This window comes from Pungitius pungitius, chromosome 2, assembly GCF_949316345.1.
Source record: "Pungitius pungitius chromosome 2, fPunPun2.1, whole genome shotgun sequence".
Taxonomy (NCBI): Eukaryota; Metazoa; Chordata; class Actinopteri; order Perciformes; family Gasterosteidae; genus Pungitius; species Pungitius pungitius.
The window spans coordinates 31,891,760-31,912,891 of record NC_084901.1 but is presented as its reverse complement, the minus strand read 5'-3'; the positions used below and the strand labels follow the sequence as shown (position 1 = coordinate 31,912,891).

The window sequence follows — 21,132 nt, the reverse complement described above, 5'->3', positions numbered from 1 at the left end:
TCTGCTGGTGTTCTGGCCCCACTATGAGTTGTTCTTCACCTTCCTCGATTTACAGCTATTTTGCCTTTTTATCACCACCTGGTGGCGTTATCGCTGCATTATCCACACTTGGACTGAATGGCCTTGAAGTGTGTTAAATCTCCAGCCAAAGAGTTTTAATTTGAATGCGTCACACAACAAGGAACCAATTATTTTCCCTCATGAATTGTGTGAATCCATCAGATCAGCTGCACTGATGCATTCGGCAGCGCAATTCTCATACAGGTTGATAGCGTGTGAGGTAAGAATCCTTTTTCATCCCACTTCAGTAAACCACTACTGAGCTATGCGGTTATATTAAGCCCCAGTTTATATAATGTTTTAAATGCCAGGGGAAGGGCCCTGTGAGTCAGACACAGCTCATAGCTGATCAGATTTTGACCCTGTATAAAAATAACAAACCAGCGCCATGTACTCGCATGTGCTATCACACTATTTAATGGATACACTTACGACCATGCATATGAAGCCATAAACATAACGCATGGATAACAAAGTGGGTGAAAAGCTTGGATCTTTGCCAAGTTATGCTTGGAACTTTGTTCTAGTTTTCACATTTGACCGTTTCCATAGCAGTGCTTATTTTCTCGAGCAAACAGGGACACCATGTTTCCACCTCAGCTGACCTTCCACCTCCCGGGCCGTCTGCGCTGCCCGGAGATGGTATGCGAGGCCCGGCTGGGCGAGAGCAGGGAGGGCCCCGGGGGAGAGGTCGAGATAAGGACTCAAGGCTCAACCTCTAAACGCCACGTTAGTCCCAGCAGCCTTCACCGCTCTGTTCGTTCTGCCATGAAGCTCCTCTGCTTTTGTTAGCGCGCTCTGTGGACATTTTTCAGCCCCTTCGGGGCAGACTGGCGTCCGAGCTCTCGGGGGGGAATGCCTTCACTCGCACCCTAACATTAACCACATCAGACGGGGAAGCATTTTGATTTGCAGAAAGAAAGCGCCACCTAGACAGCTTTTACACCACTTCATAAACGTTTATTATGAATCCAACAGACACATATTTATACTTTACACTTTTAATTCCAGTAAATAGACGAGAGTCACAGTATGTCGAAGGGTCGGCTGGCGTTTGAATGATCATATACCAAAAAAAAACGACACAAGAGAACAACTTTACCTATGCCATGCGTTGTTATTGGCTGGATATGCGCACCAATAAGCAGGGCCGCTATGTTCAACAATCCCTTTTCTGTTAAGGGATTTCAATGCAATCAAAATAAGAGGAAATACAGCCATGAAGACAACAGTGTGCTTGAAGTACCATTTACTAAAGGCAAATCAAATCAAAGTGACGTGTTCGAAATATATAGATCTCACCTGACAGGAGCTGGAAACCGAAGGGCAAAGAACATGTCCAGTTTTTATAAGTGCGGTGGGCAGGCAAAGACACAGCATCAGTGTCTTTAATGCTTGATGCTTGACCCAGAGATGCACAGAACCTTCTGGCACTGACCGAACCGGCTGCGACACGTCACCGGACCACGTAAAATTATACAGCAGTCCAATCCAGAATGTAACTACCAAAATGATCACACAAAATCCAGAAATTAATTTGCTCATTTACAAGTTCATTATTGGTCAGCAGTCTGAAGCACGACACTTTGGTTGTTTGGCTTTTTTTTTTTTTTTTAATGCTCGCCAAGGACAGGTGAGGCACGCACCGTGTCTCTGTGCAGCTCCCCTCAGCATCACTGGGTTCTGTAGGCTCTTACTGGGCCTGACTTTGGAGGATCGGGGCATTTCACAATCAACAAACGGAATTGCAAACGGTTCGGATTCTACGGAAGCTCATTTTCTCCCAGAGAAGAAGAAAAGTAGAGGAAAAGATACAATAATCAAAGTCAGGGGTAGAACTTAGTATTTGATCCATGTTTACACAGTAGATCAAAATCTTGACTTTTGTGTTTTTTTTCCCAATTACTTTCATATTTAACTTGACTCCAAATGTAAAGTTGAAAATCTTAGGTTTTGGTTTTCCCTTCTCTTGACAAAATGGGCTTCAGTAGAAACAATTGTTCAGTAACAAAACACTTTGCATTGCAAATATCAGGAAGTCTGTCGCATTCAAATTTCCGATGATTCAATCCTGTCTATCCAGGGCAAACCGGAGGAGGGTCTGTCGTCTGGTTTTTCACCCGCTCTCTCACTCCCCAGCTCTGGCGCTTCTGTTTCCAACGTCTCATTTCGGCTCCCTCCTCCTCCTCCTTCTCCTCCTCCTCCTTGCTCTCTGCCCGCACTCAGCTGGTGCAGCTCTCTCTCCAGCGCTTCGTTGCGATGGTACATCTCCAAGTAGCTGGCCTGCAGCTCCTTCTGGTAGCGGATGACCTTGTCCTTCTCCGTCTGCCACGTCCGCCTCTCCTCCTCGAAAGCCGTGACCTGGGCCTCGCTCTGGCGGCGCTCCAGCAGGAGCTCTGCGCGCAGACGCTCCTCCGTCGGGCCCCCGCACGCTCCTGTGAAGCGAGCCGCAGGGGAAATATCATGAAGTGCACCGGCCGCCGGGAACTCGTGAGCTGGTTAGTCGAATGACCTGATTTGGGGGGTCCGAGCGCAAGCGTCATAACTCGAAATAACCCAGACAGCATGCGGCTGCGTGGGAATGCGGAAGCAAAATAACCTCAACTCTTACACGCCGCTATGGCGCCTCAGCACGACTAAAGCTAACGTGCATTGCCTGGAACATTTGAAGCAACATTCCAGTGACGATACAGACACACGGGTACGAGGCAGACACATTCATCTACCTGTTGCCCCCGGTGACGGACCCTCCTCGGCTCCCTTTCCATCCTCATGCGGCGGCTGAGAGGGGAATCTGCGGCGCTGCGTCCCCTGCGCGACCAGCTTCAGAGCGTCGATCTGGCCCTCCCTGTTGCGCAGATCCGCGCGGGTCTCCCTCAGCTGAGTCTTGAGCTGGAAGATCTCACTCAGCTTCTGGGTCACCTCGGCCTGGGAGTCCCTCAGCTGCTGCTTCAACAAGGAGATCTCCCCCGATTTCTGGCAAACCTGAGAGAAGAGAAGTGTACATTTTGACTGACTGGTTGAGATGAGTTTAACGAGTTTTCCCTGAAGTAGCTTGTAATTACTGCCGCTCCCTTCCATAAAGTGCCCCCACCTCCCTAGGGCCATACCTGCCACTGCGTCTCCTCCAGAGTGGGACTGGTCCTCCTCGCCGCGGCTCCGTCCTCTTGGCTCCTTTGCCCATTCTGCCCGGCGAGCTCCTCCTGCAGGCGGTTCTTCTCTTGCTGGGCCTTCAAGAGCTGCATCTGCAGGCTGCGCTGGGAACGCTGGGCATGCTGGGAAACCTGACGCAGCTTGGCGGCGTAAAGGCGTTTCAGCTCCTCCACCTCCTTCTCCCACAAACGCTGTTTTCCTTCAAACACCTGCGCGCGTGGGGCAGATGAGGGTCAAACCTCAGAGGCGAAGCAGATGGATGTATGAATTGATGGTCACGTGGGATTCACCTGAGCGATGGCGCCCTCGCTCTCATCCAGGTTTCTCCTCATCTGTTTCAGCTCATGTTCTTTCTCCACCAGGCGCTCCTCCAGATCCCGGACCTGGAAAGAGAGCACACGAAGGACTTACCAGTCTATAAATCCTTCTGACCCGCTCATCCTCCCTCCCTGCAGGGCTGTGCTTACCACTTCCTCGACAGAAAGAGAGAGTGTCCATTCATAAGGAGGTGGAGCCTCCCCTCCATAGGGAGCCAGACGGCTCAGCGTCGCCATGCTGCGACACGCCATCTCTCCTGCGGCCACGCCCCCCGGCCCGACGGCCTTCGGGCCCAGAGAGGCGCGGTCCAGGGAGCCGATGGTGTTGATCTTGCCCATAGATGCACTAAGGTACACAAGGAAATTCATTAAGTACAAAAAAATCAATGATGCATATCAAGGCTTTATTTGAATATGAACTAAAGCCAAGACAATAACACTGCAGCAGACCTGATGTTAGACAGATGTGGGCGGAAGGGAGGCCGGTACGGTGGGAGGCTGCTCATGGAGTTATGGCCCGAGTCCGACAGGTTATCGTCCTCCTGGCTCATCCCACGCCCCGAGGAGAGGGCCTACAGTCGTGGTTACACAGTTATTCATCCACAACCCGATTCACTTGTTCACCTGCGCGACTTTACAACATGCTCAATTGAAACCTACGAAGAAGGTGTGTGAGATACTCTAGCGATTCGACAACCAGATGAATGGACTAAGCACCTTGTGGGCATGGACATTGATTAACGGTAACTGCTGTGGAGGCTTTGAGTCACCATCGTGTGCAAAGATACCTTCATGCCGCTGGATGTTGGCCCTCCATGACGGGAGGGTGAGGAGGAAGAGGTGGAAGAGGTGGAGATGGCTTTGGGGACGTGGGCGTAGGCTCTGTGCAGCCCGTTGAAAAGGCCATGGTCCACATCCTCCAACTTGGAAGACGGATAGAGGTTTTGCATGGAGCAGAAGTTTTTAGGAGTGACAGGCTTGAAGGCGGACCTCGAACGAGCCTGCAGAGAAAAGAACGAGGAGACTTTTAGAGGGTGCAAAGACGGAACCATAGTAGTGGAGGGGAGGCACTACGGAGCAGTGTCCCACCATCTGTTCTTACAGTTGATGAAATTCAAGCAAAGAAGGGGAGATTTGATTGGTGCAATAACTTCTGCAACACAGAAAGAGTCAAATTCTCAGACCATGCTGGTTCTGTGAAGGAGATTTTAGAGTGGATTTATGCGGATGGAAGGCTAGAGGGAGGATTTGCTGCGCTGACAGAAATGCACAGGCTGTAATAATTTATAGAAAGCACACAAAGATAAATCGTTCATCCATTGAGGTGCATCTGCTAGGGAAATCATGAATTACACTAGACTAGCTCCCCCTAATATCTAAAATATAATGCTTTCAACATCACTCTGATTCTTTAAGTTATCCATTGTACCCCTATGTATGAAAAACAACAAAGTTCACCTTTTCGTACTTGCCCGCACTTGGCAGTGAGTTCTTAGTCAGATCTACCTCGGTGCCGTCTTTATGGTAGACCTTGGCGTACAAGCCGTCCTCGTGGCCAGGGACAACGTCCCTCTTCCCGTCGCTCGCTTTGGGCTCTTTTCTGTTCGAAAGGGTCAAACAGGGTCAAACAGGGTCCTGTCACGTTTCACAGGAGCAGTCTACTTTGCCTGCAGCGCGTGAGTGAAAGCATCGGTTTCTTTTACAGCGGGCACCCACCTGGTGATGTTGAGGTAGTTGAGTAGCTCCCTTTGGGTGCAGCCTTTCTTCAGGAGGCTGTTGGTCTGTTTGGGTCTCACCTGGGGCACTGCGCGGCTGCCTTTGGTCGGGGACACATCTGGCCTCTCCACCAGGCTGCCTACACTTCCCATGCCGCAATGGGACGAGACAGGCAGCGGGTTACGGAAGTTTTTGTTGTGGCCACGGGTCAAAGGAAGAGTTTGTACAGAGGTTGCCATCGGTTACACGCCGCTGTGGGGGGGTAAGGTGCTCTGCGAAAAAAAGAGGGAAATGTGAAAGTTTAGTTGTTTTGTTACATTTTTATTTAATTTTAAATAATGCGCAGGTTCTTTCAGGACTGCAAAGATCAATTACCAATCTCCTTATACAAAGACATCCTTTTTTATTTATTTGTGTTAAAATATATCTAAACCATATCTAAATCATCTGCTCAACCAAATTAATGTCATAGAAAGATGTGTAAGGACCGTCATTAGCCTGTCAAAGCTACACACACACACACACACACACACATTTCTGTCATTCTTTCTCTTATTCTTTTCTGTTTGTACAACCATATATATTTTTTTAAGACAATCACTGGAAACTGTAACATGACTGTGATGATTGCGTTAGCATGAATATACATAGCATCATTGGCTGACTAGGACTAAACCGTATAAAGGTCGAAAAGCATTATGATACATCCTCTCTGTCAATCCATTCAAAGGTTGACATTTCACAAAATATCAACCTCTTGGTGGCGCTGTAGAAAAGTCAGGGGATCACCAGTCGTACGTCTTTGTCACAGATTTCTTGTCAATCCTTCAGATAGTCGTTTAGCCTCGTTAGTCTGGGCCAAAGAGGTGGAGCGACGGACGGATTTAAATAAGGGAAATAAGGGAAATACAACCGTACCCTACTTTTTAATAACTGAAATAAAGTGCCCCCCTTTCCCCTTTACGACCCTGAGTGGACGTTGATCTCTGGAATGAAGAGCACGAGCTTTCATCAGTTGTGTGCACAGCTAGAACAACACAGCGTCCACAACAGCACTTTACCGACATCCATAAAAAAAACTATAACAGGAAAAGTACAAATCCCCAAAACCTTTCCCAACCTCAACAGGATCACGTGAATCAGAAAGTGTTTAATTGGTAGGGTAGCATATGTCAAATCTCAATCCTGCTTAAATCTGATCCAATTAGTTTACAGCAGAGGGACTCTTTTCCTTAGAGAAAAAAAGCGAAGAACATTCGACATGAGTGCTTTTGATAACAAAACACATCATGGACATGGCTTGAATCAAGCGCTGCTGCAGCTTATTTTGTTTGCAAATTTTTTCCTGCGATATAACCATGTGGATCCAAATGTGCCGATCCCACAATGTGCCTTTAAGTCTTGCGTGGCCTTAATACATTTCCGACGGCTGTCTGTGTGAGATTAAATTTCCTGTCAGTCACTGCGTGCATCATTCCGAAGAGAAAAGAAAATGATGCAGACAAAAGCGTTTCTCCAGACTAAATTGGTTGCCAAGTTACCGCAACACCTACCTAACGGGGACTATTGTTTTAGTCAATTTTGAGTTTATGCCTCTTCAGCTATAAGCAGCAAATCTTCTTTTAAATGTGTCTATCAAATCCCCCACCAATCCCCCTCCTTTCCTTCCTTCTTTCAGACAACCTCATTAAGGCTCACCATTGATTTCACCCTTTTGACCCTTTTCTCTCCATAAAACATTCTCAAAACCATAAAACCCGCTGCAATCCTCCTGGCGACTATAAACAGGACCGGGGGGGGAGGCAAATTCCCCTTTTTGCGTTTGAGCTTGTGTGAGCTGTGTTAGGTAGAGCTTTGCTTCCTTTAGCCCATTAACATCCAATTTTCCTTGCGGTCGGTCACATGTCTGCATTCGTGTGTCCACTGGTGTCTTGACTGGCAGTTCACAACAACTGTGGGTTGTTTTTCATTCAACAACAACTTCCCAGCTATTTCAGGAAGATAGAACACAAAGTACTAAGCAATGCTTTTACGTTATCCATCACGAAAAACATGTTATTAATATGTCGAAATACGCTTCAGTCCGTCACGCATTCAACAACATTTGATATTGGAGACATGGCTTCCAAGAGAAAAGGAATGTTCTCACAAGATCCAACCTGACGTATCACTGGTGAACAAACATGAACAGTTTTTTCTTCCGTTAGCCACATTCCAACAGGATGAGCTTCTAAACCTGTTCATTTCGGCTACAGCAATAATGTAGGGCAATAGCAGAACTTTACAGAATTAAAAAAAAGGCTCACTGTGATTCAAACTAGTTTCAGGTTGTAATTTCTGCTGCAGTTAATTGGACAAACAGTGTGGTTGGTGGATGCTTTTCAGATGTGTGGCTGCTTAAGGGATCAAAGGCTATAGGTCATCCTTCCGCCTGACACTGTTAGCACGCACTTTATGACCCTCAAGCAACCTTGAGGCCATTTCATTTGTTGTATACTATATTTGAGCAAAGACCTTCATGCAGTGGGACACCAGGATCTCCTCTTGCTTCTAATACACTCCACATTCATCAAGTGCTTTGCACTGCTGGCTTCAATACTTATAGCAATTATGCAAATGGTTGAAATGGGCAAAGAGAGAGCTGTGCGACGGCCCACTCCACTCGGGGATCTCAGCCAGAGATCAAAGCGGCACAAGCTGCTCATGTTTATAGTCATGAGGTGGGATTTCTACCAATATAAAACTTTCCACTAAAGCATCCGGCATTTAATAAGCCATTATAAAACAGGCGAATGAATGTTAATATTAGGAGATGAACATTTTCAAATATAAAGTGACTAGTCTGCGGCTCTCGGGGGAAGTCTGCGCGTCGCGTCGGACTAAGACGGGTCAGATATGAGTCAGTGCAGGTCAGGCGGAGTGTGTGTGTGTGTGTGTGCCTGACACCATATGAATTCATCGGGACAAACGGACACTGGCCACGGTTCACTGTGTTTCAGGGAACGGTATTATTATTTTTATTATTATACACCGCTTGTGTTTCGTACACGCCAAAGACACAAGAGGACCAATCAATGCGTGATGGGAAGCGGGGGCGGAGGTGAGGGCTCGTGCGGCGAAGCCATTCGTTTTGGGTGGACAGAAGGGGGGAAATCATTTCATGCTGCAGCCACAAATCCTGCGGGTCCGAAATAAATCCTACATCCAGTTGTTTTCCTTAATTGCCTTTTGGTTTATGGTGCCTGAGCAAACCAGGAGACACAGCCAGATTTACAGCCCGGCCCCGGACGAACCACGGGGCCCCGAAAGGCAACGCTCATGCACACACACACACACACACACACACACACACGGATCAAAGCAGCCTACCAACCTTGAGAGAGTTATGCTCTATTTGAAAAGTGCTGTGTTCTTGATTAATGTGCCTTTGAAGGCAGTGATGAGCTTTTTCATAAGCTGCTCACTTTGATCAAGCGTTAAAACGGTTGACATCAGTGTATCAAAGTGTTCGCAAAGGCAACAGGTGAGGCTCTCCGTCCCCCTGAGGCTGCACGTGTTCACCTGGTGGCCCTCCTTGCTATAGTTAAATGCAAAGTCAAATTAGTAGATGAAGGAGAGACATTTGAGTTGAAATCAAGTCAGCACACCTTGCCAGCGGGGGGAATGCATCAGTATATAATTACATTTGTGGGACTGCCCGGTTTATCTCGACACACCGGGAAAGGGTGATACAAAATTAACTACAAAATAACATGATTTGGCAACTCTAAACCCTCTCAGGAAAGCCTTCACAGTCCTGGCTTTCTTAGGGTGATAATATCTAGAAAAAACACACAACTGCCACTTTACTATAATCACTAGAGAAAGAAGAGAAGAGGTGGGTTCTTCAAGGACGCTCCCTCCTAAAATATTGTAATCAAGTGTCCTGCGGTTGAAGAAAGAAGGCTTTCAAAGGGGGACATTTCAAACCCTCGTAGAAACAAAAGTCAGCGTTGGGGCCCGAGAGAGAGCGAGAGAGAGAGAGAGAGAGAAATTCCAAAGATGCTTTACAAAGCACAAGCTCGGGCTCGTCATTTGCTGATGGACAAAAAAAAAACGCTGCCTCCCACGGACGCTCAGTCACACTTGTGTGCGAGCGGGTCACTCAACAAAGCGCCCATTTGCGTTTTTCAGCGCCGGACCCTTCTGGCCTCGTCCCTTCGCTGCTCTCCCTCCCCTGATGCATGATCAAAGTGTGTTTACGTTTGAGGGGTAACTCTGCAGGTTACATCTGAAACTCCCACACGGGGCACCGTTTCCATTATGTAACCTCTATCAAAGCTGCGCTTGGCTAGTTTTCGCAGCTGTTAGTTGTGTAAAACACTGAAGCGCGATGACCAAATCAGAGGCTGGCCTTCTTCATCTGCAGTATTCTATTTAACTCGTCCTCTGCCACGAGGGGAAGGAAATGCTGCCAGTGCGACTGTTCGACATTTCGACGTAAAACAAGGATCCACTCCACTCCCTTGACTGGATGTTACACTCGCTAGCGCAGAGCGTCTCTGGCTGTGGGGCATGACAGCTGAGGAGTGCTCGGCGACGGCCTCTAATTGTTGGCAGGTTACTCCTTGTAGACGGGAGATCAGAAGTCGTGAAATGCGGCGGCTTCTCTCAGTCTGAAGGCGTTCGGATGTCACGCATCTGTAAAAATCTGACAAGCTACATGGGAATTGAGGAAAAAACGCCTGAAGCTCTCTCTCTCTCTCTCTCTCTCTCTCAAGAACTTTACGTGAGGATGGTTGACTCTCACTTCATGAAGCTCGGGACGATGAGCAGTGTCTCTGTGTGAAACGTGGGGCTATGACTCGCTGGCGGTTGGAGAGCTGAAGGCCCAGTGTTCAGGCTCACACACTCTCCCCATTGATGAGCGACACTTCAGTCCTGACAGAGGTCAACGGGTCATATTTGGCCATGGAAGTCGGTACAGGGTGCTATTGAGCACGCAGACACTCAAGAGCGGACACAGACATTTTATTTATTCGGTTCAGACGGGGGAAAGAGGGCCACGTTCAAGGGAACACGGCAGCAGCTTGTACACCATAATACAACATTGTATACACACTGAGCTCATTGTCATCAAGGATATTTTCTGCCAACTATTGGGCCGGGCCCTGTGTGATGCAGTAATACACTTTTTTGAAGCAATATAGTTAAAAAGAGTTTAGGAGTCTTAGTACAAATGTTGTTGCTTAACAACTTCACATACACATATACATTTAAACTTTAACACAGTCACAGCAACAACATTTTGAAAAGTGTGTGAAAAACACTTGAAAATAGACCAGATGGGTAAAGATACGCTGCAACTTGTATTTTCCAGTGAATCATGAACCGTAGACAGCTGGTGACAGACGTTTTGGTGCGTTCCCATTTCTATATAAATCAATTTTTCATTCCAATTCTGTATATAGAGTGAGTTGGGCCAATTGAAATGCCTCCTCAATAAATGTTGCCAGGCCCATCATCCGCTTCATTAGGTTTTAATGTTACACTGACTGTAAATATATATATATATATATATATAGTTTATTCTCTGTTATCAAACTGCCGTTATTAAGTAACACAACGGCCTTCTTTATGATTGACCAGAAAACAGAACCATCAAAAGCCAAACATCTGGTAAATTGGGAAATGAAGATGTGCAGTTGTACCACCATCATGAGCTTGATTAACTCGGTTTTACTAATCACGACTAGTAAGCACGAGCTCGGGCTCTTGATCAGAGGGCACATGTGTGTGTGAGCGGGTCACTCAACAAAGCTCCCATTTGCGTGGCTTTGCAGCGCCTATTAACTCAGTTTTACTCATCACGACTGCATGACGTTTAACCCTCGTTACTCTTTACTCAGAAGTAGCCAACAACTCGCTGTACCTGTGCGCCTTGGTTTTAACTGCCTGTGCTGACTCTCTGGTAATGTATTCCTGCACATAATTCAATTCCCGGCGGCTCTTACTACAGTAGCAATGTTGAGGCTATCTGGGGTGACTGGTTGAACTGGTGTTTCATGGAACTGTATTGATCTGGATCTGACTGATCAAAGAACAGGCTGCTTTAGTGCGAGCAGATATTCACAGGTCCACCTCCAAATGTGTGATTAGTGGTATTTGTGTGGGAACATTTTCTCAACAAATGCTTCTCCCCCATCAGTACAAACAGCCTGTTTTTAAAAATATCAAATAGTCTTCCATTTGTGGCAAAACAATTGAAAAATCCCTAATGTTTGGATGACGGCCTTTGTTGATCCCATATGAGTGTGTGTGTGTGTGTGTGTGTGTGCGGATAATGAGAGATTACTATAAGCGGCATAAGTATAAGTAGATGACCGCGGTGTTGTTTTAAGTGACATCCACTTGCCCTTCACTCATCTCTCTCACACACACACTACTACTAATCTACTAGTGATGAAAACAACATCCTGAACGAATACATTTGCAACTAGAATATGATTTGAAGGTAAATATCATTTAAAACACATATTAAATATATTTCTGATTTTATATGCATGGCTCACAGTGCCCATCTGTTCCACCATCAAATGAAGGAGTGAGTTCTGCAATAGGAATCTGGGGGTTGAACTTAGATGAATTTAGGTTCAAAACTATTTTGTAAGGATACAACAGAAAGGTTTAAGGAAACATTTTGGGTTAAAAGTACGTCAATGTGTATAGTGTGTAGTTAAGTATGACCCCTCATGGGTCGCTCCTACCCCTCAAAATTCCTGAGTGAAAAAAAACGAATCCTTGATGTCAGTTCGCTGAGGCTGAAGCTAACAGGTCCCAAGCAAACAGTCAGCAAACTTTGCAGACAGAGCTCGTAAAGGTTACTTTAAGGGAGCAAGGGAGAATCGCATTGTGTCCTTTGGCCCTGAGACAAAAAATACAAAAAAGAGAAATATGGATTTTTAAAGTGGTTTTGAACTATATCTTCAAAGATGACAATTTCATGTGTTATCAAAGTCTGTTGACTTGTGTGACATAACTCCAAACTAGTATGGAGGATTATACATCTTTACCAACCAGCATGTTTACGAGAGTATTACAATATTCACTGTTCCCCCTAAGTTTATAGCATTTGGGAGGGAAGGACACACATTCTTTTTTTTTCCATATCATCTGTTTGCCCGACTCCACCAGCCAAATATCATGCTGGACAAACAATGATTAAAAAAACAGTGCTACACAAAAATATTTCATTTGGAATTTGTGAGCAAGCAAACAGCATACTGGCTAATATATATTTCACCTTATCGTGAAACCACTTTGAGTCGCTTGATGGGTTTCTCGTTCAACTTGTTAAGAATTAAAGCCGTTTCAATGTTTGCCAACTGCTGCTATCAGTGGAACATGTCCAACAGAGAGCACAAGTCCAGAGTGAAGAATGTGAAGGGAGAGAACGATGCGAGGAAACAAAACTCACATTCCGTACATTTCTCACCAGGTAATTATTAATGGGCCTTCACGTAACCTGTAGAGCACGGATATAGTTGATAGGACATGGCCCCGTTTCTCTGCCACGGGCCCTGAAGCCGTTTTGAGTTACTTAAGGAATAAAGAATGTCTGTTATCCAAAGCACGGTTCCCACGAGGGCTAAACCAGTATCATCAAACATTTAATGACTGATAATTCCACCACGTAATCAGAGGAAAGGGAGCCGTCCTGTGGTCAACTGAGCCGATAAAGACAAAAGCGTGAGAGCTGGCTTCTTATTAAATTCATTAGAGCGAGGAGGATAGTGGGAGAGGTGAGCCGAGGCTCTCTATCTTTCTCTCTCTCTCTCTCTCTGTGGCTCCTTTGTTTCCTGGAGCGGTTCGTGTAGGAGTCAGCGCAGCTCTGTGATTACACAGATAGAAATCGAGTGGTTCCCACATCGACCCACACCTCAACCAGGTCCACTCAGCAGCCGCTGGTGAGCGAGCCTGCGTCCATGCAAACACCCCCATTGTCAGACCGCACGCTCTGCACAAACAGGGAAATGGGTGCACTGCAGCTGCACAATTGATTGGGATTCAGATGAATGTGCAGATATGGATGTGTTCAGAAATAATGTTAATTATTTCCCATTTAAACCTAAATAAGCCACAAAAAAGATAAAACGGTTTTACTGATTCCATGCACAAATTTTGCTTTGATGTCATCTGCAGCGTCGGACCAGAGGAGGAGCGGAGCAGCCCGCGGGTCAGGTCATACACACGGATGCCAAAGTGTGCTGATGCCAAAGTCAGAGGACCAACAGGGGTGTTTCTCTGTAAATAAACTGAGTGTTTGTTCTGTGTTCATACTGAGAAGCAGCACAGTGGAAACCAACTGAAAATCGGCTCGTTCAGCCGGCACAGGTCGCTTCTTTACTGCTAACAATCCCGGCAAAAGCCACAAGAAAAACATCAGTTAAACATTGACAGGTGGAAAATAGCACCGTGTCCCGCTGTGACGTTTTGCCTCCAGCTACACAATTCAACAATAACAATACAAGCCATTCCCAGGAAATATTGTTACCGCGCTCGGGTACAACTCTGGGACACCAATAGTCCTCTGGGGGGGGGGGGGGGGGGGGAAATTCCGTGAACGCAAATAGACCATCAAAACATAAGAAAACAACTTCACGACCGGAGTTTACTTTTCAGGAAATCCTGCCGCACAGCTCAGTGAGGCAGATAATCCTATACAGTCCGGCACCGTGTGGCTCCATCTGGGGACATTCAATAATCCAAAGTGAATTAGGGTATTGGTTCTGTGCGGCTGGATTGCGAACAAGGAGGCTGCTGATGACGTCATTCGCCCAGGAGAAAAGGTCTATCTCTGAAGTTAGCTAATTCCGATTCAACCCCGTGGGATGAATAATCAACTAATCAGGCGTGTTTTCTCTCCTCTCTGCAGCTCAGGCCGTTCTTCAAACAATGCAGCTATAAGTCACGGAGAGTTCACAGTGTTTTATGCCGGTGGGCATGTAAATAAGTAAAAACCTTCCCAGCAACAAGCTCAGTAATGTATGCCAAAACAGGTTAGCCAAGTTTTTGTTTTGACCTAGTATGATACAGTATGATTAGTAGATTGTAGTTACTTTTGGTAGCGTAAGACAAGAATAGAAATCCCAAATAAAAAGATAAAACTTAGAAGTCACTTATTTACCTGTCTGTTTGTCCGACTTAAACTTCAATTCTCTGCTCTTAATCCCATCCACGCTCTTCTGTCTCTCTTTTCGTGTCATGCCCGCGATACTGGATCTCACGACATGATCACAACTTCCTGTTTCTCAGTCTGAGGTGGCAGTTGGGAGGTGCAGATGGGAGGGAGCTGTCCGGTCCCAACGGCTGCTGACCTGCAGGCCACGAAGAGATGACTGTACACTGATCTAAATAGAAGGCTGAAGCGATCTTAAGCTGAGCGTGACGATGGTTTCATTAAAGAGAGCAAGATAAAAATGTATTTGTGTCATGTACGAAATCCTTAGTTCGACCTCTGCAGCAGCTATAAGCCAGTTCTGAGAGAATCTGGTACTTCCCTGCCCACTCTACACCTTGTCTCTTCTCCTCCTCTGCCCCTCCTCACCTGCTCATCTCCTGTTGCTCTTTAAGCCCTCTCAAGTGGCCTTTGTGGCTGGACTTGTTCTCCCAGTTTCACAAACAAAAGCCCCGCATGTGAACCATCTCTAAGGCGGTCCATCCAGCAGCCAGCACTGACACACGAGAGCCGGCTTCACTGGGCAAATACCAACCATACAAGCCGTCTTGTTTGCTCACGGATATCATGTCAATAATGAGGGATCGGACGTAGAAGATGGGATGAGAGGTGGAAAAATTCGACAGAGTGCAGATGACGCAGGAATGGAAAATGAGAGCATGTGGGGGGGGTCGTCTCAGCGCACACCGTCTGGACAATAGATAGAGTGTAAGTCCCCTTTCTTGAGGCTGGGAAACTAGACGTGTTCTGCGAAGTATCAAGTTACATAACACAAACCGGAGCTGTTTGCATCTGAGCGTTGGGGGGGGGGGGGGGGGGGGGGGGGGGGAAAGAGAGGACATTGTTCTCTGCTCCGAAACCCGGAGAGAGGGGACTCCTTTCTTCGCCGTGCGATGTAGGCTGCAGGAGGGGAGTGAAGGAGTTATCTGGACTTCTTAAAGCTTGCACCAAAAGGTGGGCACACACACATCTCAGGTTAATAAAGCCCTCTGCCAACCAGAGGTGCACAAGGTAGCCATTGGCACGATATTAGAGGCATTCCAGGGCAGGAATGTGATGTTTTGTGGGGCCCTGCCAACGTGCAATTTGAAGAAAATGAAAAATGAAAATGAAAGGAGGGGATAACCCCATCAAAGCCAGGCAGGCCTATCTAACACTTGAGCAGGTGTCGCTACGATGCCCCTGTCATTACCTCTGTGCCCCGCAGGAATTGTCAGTCTGAAACCCCACAGGTTTGCAGTGTCTCTCAGCTGGCCCGACACAGAGAGAGCTCCGGCAGGCTAGGGGCCTGTGCATGTATGTGTGCGTGAATTGATGGAAACAAGGTGCTCCTGCAGGAGGGAGAACACGGCGAAGGGAGAGCAGCAACGTTGAGGTGCACGGATGGAAACGTGAGGCGGAAAACAACAGAGAGGGACAAGTCGTGGCGTGCTTACAGATGCCGTGCCTGTCTGACCAGTCAAGGAGATGAGACAACAACCCAGGCTAGACTCATTTCCTCCGCCTAAGCTCTTCTGGACAATAACATTACAGGAAGAAGCTATGGGAGGCATGCGTGCGTGTCTGGCTCTCCAGAAATGGCATTACCCTGAGCTACCCTGTCAAACATCGACAACAACACCCTCACTGACATTTTAAAAAACCTGTCAGCGAGGGTTCAGACCAGGACAGTGGGGACATCTAATTGCACATGAACAGATCTCACATAAACAAAATGTAGTACAATTTACAAAGAAGTAGTTTAAACATTTTGGTCAATTTTTACTGCCCGTTTGACCCGAGTGAGCCATGGACAGGTCCCCGGCAACTAAATGTAACCTTGATTTATTGTAAAAGAACAGGACATGACAGCAAAGCCGAAACGCTGCTCGAGAGAGAGAGAGAGAACAGAGACTGCGCCTGCCTCCACGACTGCTGCTTGCACACGGCGATATAAATAAACAACAATGCCCACTCGCAGAGGAGGGCTTCGGCTCGTGGCCTTTTCTTTGGCAACGCTACAACTCTTCGGACTAAATAAAGGAGACAAGGGCCGATGCACACGGTTCCTCCCAACACACACACACACACACACACAGGGTAACTATTGCCGCCGCTGATATCTATAGAAGGCAGGTGAGTGAGTGCGTGCGCTCCTCAGTGAGAGGAGGGCCAAATCAATAAAAACACGGGGAAACGATAAGGCCGGGCTGACTCACAAACAGGCTTCATTCGTTAACAAGACGTCAGTCCCAGAATGCAACGCTGCCAGAGTTGGCGGTTATTTCCGTCTGAGTTGGTGACATTTGGGGAACAAAAAAGGCCACAGCATGGGGCCTGTGTCCACCCTCCTACACTCTCAGACCTCTCCCCTCTGAAGGTCACAGGGTCCCGCTTGTCTCATGGGGATAAAACTATTGTTCAGCCACCAAAAACGCCGTCTGTGATAACCTCTATCCCATTTGTAGTCAAAGTAAAACTCCCACGCTGGCTGAGAGGCCTGCATGCCGTCAAATATGCGCCTGTGATGTTTGCATACCACGTCTTATTTTAAGATTTGTATTTAGATATGGTTTTCCTGCCTTGACGTGCTTTATCTACTGTTTCTTAAGACATGTTATTCACAACTAAATGTGACCTGTAGGTGTTAAAGTACTCCACCAAATGACTGCTTATGTGTTATGTGGAAATGTATAGTGCATAAGGGCATGAGAACACGCTGTAAACACATTATATTATCACTATATTAGTATAACTGTTCCATTAGGTCTCTCCTTTTGGCTCTGCTTTGGTCTCCTCCAGCCCCTGAGGGACATAAATGCTTTACTATGTTTTTAGCCCTGTCTACCATGGGGAGCTGTGTCTGTACCTTACTGTTTAGAGAATTCTGAGTAAAAAATCTACCTTCCAAAACCAGAAAGAGGCAGAAAGAGGCTAAAAAATCTCTGCAGAGCTGAGAAGTACTACAGAGCTCTGGGATGAATCAGAATGTCATTCCAAGCCACTCCTTTAACATTACACATAGTCAAAGTAGTTTTTTCTAATTGATTGAATATATTTATATATATATATATACAGTATATAGTTGTTTTACAAGAGGAAATAGCAGGGATATAAGAAAACCCCTGTCGCTTGGGACTAATGATCAACTAGGGTGTGTTCTCTGTATTGGCACTTGGAAAATAATTCAAGCCAGCGAGGTCTGCAACTTGACCCCAGCCAAATTTGTTTTAAATAAATCAATTTTTTACTGAGGCTCACGCAAAGGCCGAGGACAACTGCATGTTTGACCGGTTCGTTCATAACCGATCACGTAGGGCAGAATTCCATAGGAAATACATTTCTTTTTGATTTTTATTAACAATCAATGGCATGCAAACTCTTACCATTTGCTGTGTTAGCTTTTTTGCCGAACTGCCTCCTATCCAACAGTGGCCGTGCACGGCAGGTCAAGCCACACAGTGGTTTTCTTAACCCAGTCAAGCTTTAATCGCAGCGACAGACGGCACAGAGAGAGAGGATCAGGCCAGCCTGAGGGAGAGGGATGACCGAGGAGTGAAAGCGAAAGAGTACGAGCACGGAACTTTCTCTTCTGAATAGTCAGGCATGGCCTTTTGATCTTTTTTTTTCCTTTTTCTATCAAGAGTCCAAGAGCCCGGGAGCACACAGGCAGGAGAGAATCGGGTAATACGATGAGCGACGAGATTAGCAGCAAACAGGGAGAAAATGGGAAGAAAAGGGAGGATAATCTGAGGAAACAGAGTTAAAGAGTAGAGACAGACCGATGAAAAGAAGGAGGGCTTATTAGTGTGTAGCTAGCTGGCCCCAGGGGGAAATCTCTACCAACACAGTCCCATTATGACTGAGCTCTGCTCGCAACACCATCTGTTAAACTATAGCACGCATGACTGAGCCGCTATGCTCTTACACGCTACACAACATGAAAAGGCCTAACAGTGGATTGTGCTGGAGGTAGCTGGGGCGATGTTGGATCCATTGAATTCAGTTGCACCTTTACAGCGGGACCAACATCACGCTGTTTGAATATGGAAGTGTGGAGTCTGCTCAAACTTACTGAGCGATCAGCAGAATTAGTGTTTCATCAGCTGCCAGTTTTTTTAAGAACGCACACACACACACACACACACACACACACACACGGGGTAGTGCAAAGCCCCTGGGAGTTAAAACAGCTGAACGAAGACATGCCATCAGCTGTCCGGCTGCTTCTGCAGAGCGAAGAGCAGCCAGAAGATGGACTGTGCCAATAGATTGTGGGCAGAAATCTCCCAATAAGCTTTTGGCTAACAGAGGGGTTTTGCCATTTTGATCAAATGTGGTTTTGGTGGCAATAATGCGGCAATAATCAGTTTGCCCTGTTAGAAATGTTCTCTTTCCAAAATCCTTGAACATGATGATAACAAGTTATCAGAGGTTAAAGGTCATTGCTTATTTAAAGTGCCAGGCAGGCCAAAACTATTATACTAAGTATTTATTTTCAAGTGACAAAAAAATATGTTTTCCACCAGTCAAATTTTGATTCCTTTCGCAGAACAGATTAAATTCCACTCATCTCCATTCATCTGGTTGGTGGCCAATTAAATGAAATGAAATCCTCACGCTATCTGTGTTGATAGATAAAAGAGGTAAAAAACGAATGTTTGGACGTTTGTATGATCCAACCTTATATAGATATACAGTATATCATTTTGAAGCCTGGCCTCACAACGTTTTAGCCGACCCTGCACTATTGGATTTGTTGTGGTTCGCTTTCGGTGAGCAAATTGCAAACTCTCATCACACTGTCATCTCTGTGTCATAGAGAAGTGGGTCTGATGAGATGCCGACATGCATTTTTGCGCGGTGACTTGAACCCTTAAACAACAGCGGTCTGTCATACACTTGACACCGGTGGAGTACAGCCTCATATCACCCCGCTATCACACCGTCTCCTATAATCCATTCCTAAATTACAGGAACGGTATCCACGCATTCTCCAACAACACCTCACAAGGGCACCTATTGTCTCTCTTTTGTCAGACCTGCTCCCACAACCAGCACACTCAAAGGGCTCTTCCTGCAACGCTCCATAAGTACTCAGGTCAGAGGTCACCTGTGGCCTCTGGTCTCCACGACAACAGCCTGGCAGTCCCCAAGAAGGAGCTCGTGTCTTCCCCCCTCCACCCGCACACACTGAGGCTCTCTCTCTCTCTCTCTATCACACACACACACACACACACACACACACACACACACACACACACACACACACACACACACACACACACACACACACACACACACACACAGAAACAGCTTTTGTCCCCAAACTTCTGTGCATCAAAAGAGACTCTGGAGTGTTGAGCTTGCACCCAAACATTTACAGCCATGCAGGCCAAACCCTTTTCAATGCACGGCGGTGGAGACCACCATAGCTGCAAAGTGTGGTGAAATAAAAAAAATACATTGTTCGTCCATCAGTATCCATCTCGTTCACGCTCTCGCATACACACTAGCAGTTGCCAGGTCAACAGTGAAAACACATCATAAGGATTAACCCTGATTTACAGACTACACCTCTTTAATCCGTTCGATTCATTACTTCACAGACGCATTTAAGTCACAGATTCAAGCATCTCTTTTTCTTTTTTTCTCCAGGTCTAGTCTGCAGAAAGTTTTAAAAACATGACGTCATCACGAACCCACAGCAAGCATGCCGCTAATAACCGACGTGCAAAAGGGTGAGCGGATCACCAAAAGATGAACTTACCATGCTCCGCACGCAGGACATCTCTCGGACCGGCGCTGGTGCTTTTGTGATGAAACGAACCTTCACGTATAGCCTTTACGTGTCTCCGGGGGATATTTGTCCTGAACTTGGTGTGGAAACCCTCAGCGGATACAGATCAGAGACAGAGAGAGAGAGAGAGAGAGACAGAGAGAGAGAGAGAGAGAGAGACAGGAGCGCACTGAGGGGATGTTTCTTTTCCCTCTCGGAGGTTTGAACAGAGTGCGAGGAGACAACGAGAGGCAGGGACACATGTGTCTAACCCCCCCTTCGCACAGTGAAGTGAAGAGGGGGAGAGAAGTGTGTGTGAGGGGGGGGGGGGGGGGGGGGCAGGTGGAGGTGGACAGCGACCTCTAGTGATCGGCCATGTAGTAATAAAAAACATAAATGCAATGAACACACAAAGAGCAGGGCCCCTACAAAGAAGTGTCCCCCAGGTGCACCCCCTGGTTCGGTTAATTGTAGACTTTGTCGTGGTATCTGAATGGCTGATTGCATCAATTATCTCTGGACTCTGGACACTGATTTGATTTGGGGCCAGTTTTCGTCATCTAAAAGAAAGGTTTTGATCTCATTTGATAGTGTAAGTTATTTTAGGCAACATAAGACCTGTGCAGTATTCTATGATTTTGCTATCTGCTTTGACGCTTCACTTCTTTGGGGCAGATGAGGCATCTCTGTACCATTGTGATGCTGGGACGTTTTGTGATGGCTTCCCAAAGTGAAAAATATTTATTGTGAATATTGTGATTATAATTGACGCTCGACAAAACGCTCACAACTTCACTGTGTTAAAATGTAAATGGGAGTGGTGTTTGGGTTCATGAACACCCCTTCGCTCTCCACACCATTTTGTATTCTCCTAAAAAAACGTATAAAAACTAACTAAGACGCACACAACT

The 21,132-nt window shown here is 46.5% G+C and overlaps 1 protein-coding gene across 3 annotated transcripts; it reads right to left on the bottom strand.

Moving 5' to 3' along the window:
• Window positions 1–1,650: 1,650 nt before the first annotated feature.
• n4bp3 (NEDD4 binding protein 3) lies at window positions 1,651–20,493 on the bottom strand. Of its 3 annotated transcripts, XM_037462064.2 has the most exons (11): window positions 14,833–14,889; window positions 14,413–14,602; window positions 5,247–5,518; window positions 4,989–5,130; window positions 4,319–4,531; window positions 3,981–4,102; window positions 3,681–3,876; window positions 3,504–3,596; window positions 3,171–3,422; window positions 2,787–3,045; window positions 1,651–2,495 (listed from the first exon to the last, which is right to left on the bottom strand). In XM_037462064.2, the coding sequence occupies exons 3-11, from the start codon at window positions 5,483–5,485 to the stop codon at window positions 2,110–2,112; spliced, it is 1,902 nt and encodes a 633-aa protein (XP_037317961.2). In that variant the 5' UTR covers window positions 5,486–5,518; window positions 14,413–14,602; window positions 14,833–14,889; the 3' UTR covers window positions 1,651–2,109. The 3 variants fall into 3 exon arrangements, with proteins under 3 accessions (XP_037317961.2, XP_037317960.2, XP_037317962.2); XM_037462063.2 differs by lacking the exons at window positions 14,413–14,602; window positions 14,833–14,889 and adding an exon at window positions 20,213–20,493; XM_037462065.2 differs by lacking the exons at window positions 14,413–14,602; window positions 14,833–14,889 and adding an exon at window positions 20,213–20,493 and having other exon boundaries at window positions 5,037–5,130.
• Window positions 20,494–21,132: the final 639 nt, after the last annotated feature.

Coding starts and splice junctions, on each gene's coding strand:
- n4bp3 (XM_037462063.2), bottom strand. CDS start 5,485: ATGGCAACCTCTGTACAAACTCTTCCTTTGACCCGTGGCCACAACAAA. Junction 3,877..3,980: donor CCACATCTGTCTAACATCAG/GTCTGCTGCAGT, acceptor TGTGTACCTTAG/TGCATCTATGGGCAAGATCA. Junction 2,496..2,786: donor TCCGTCACCGGGGGCAACAG/GTAGATGAATGT, acceptor CTCGCTTCACAG/GAGCGTGCGGGGGCCCGACG.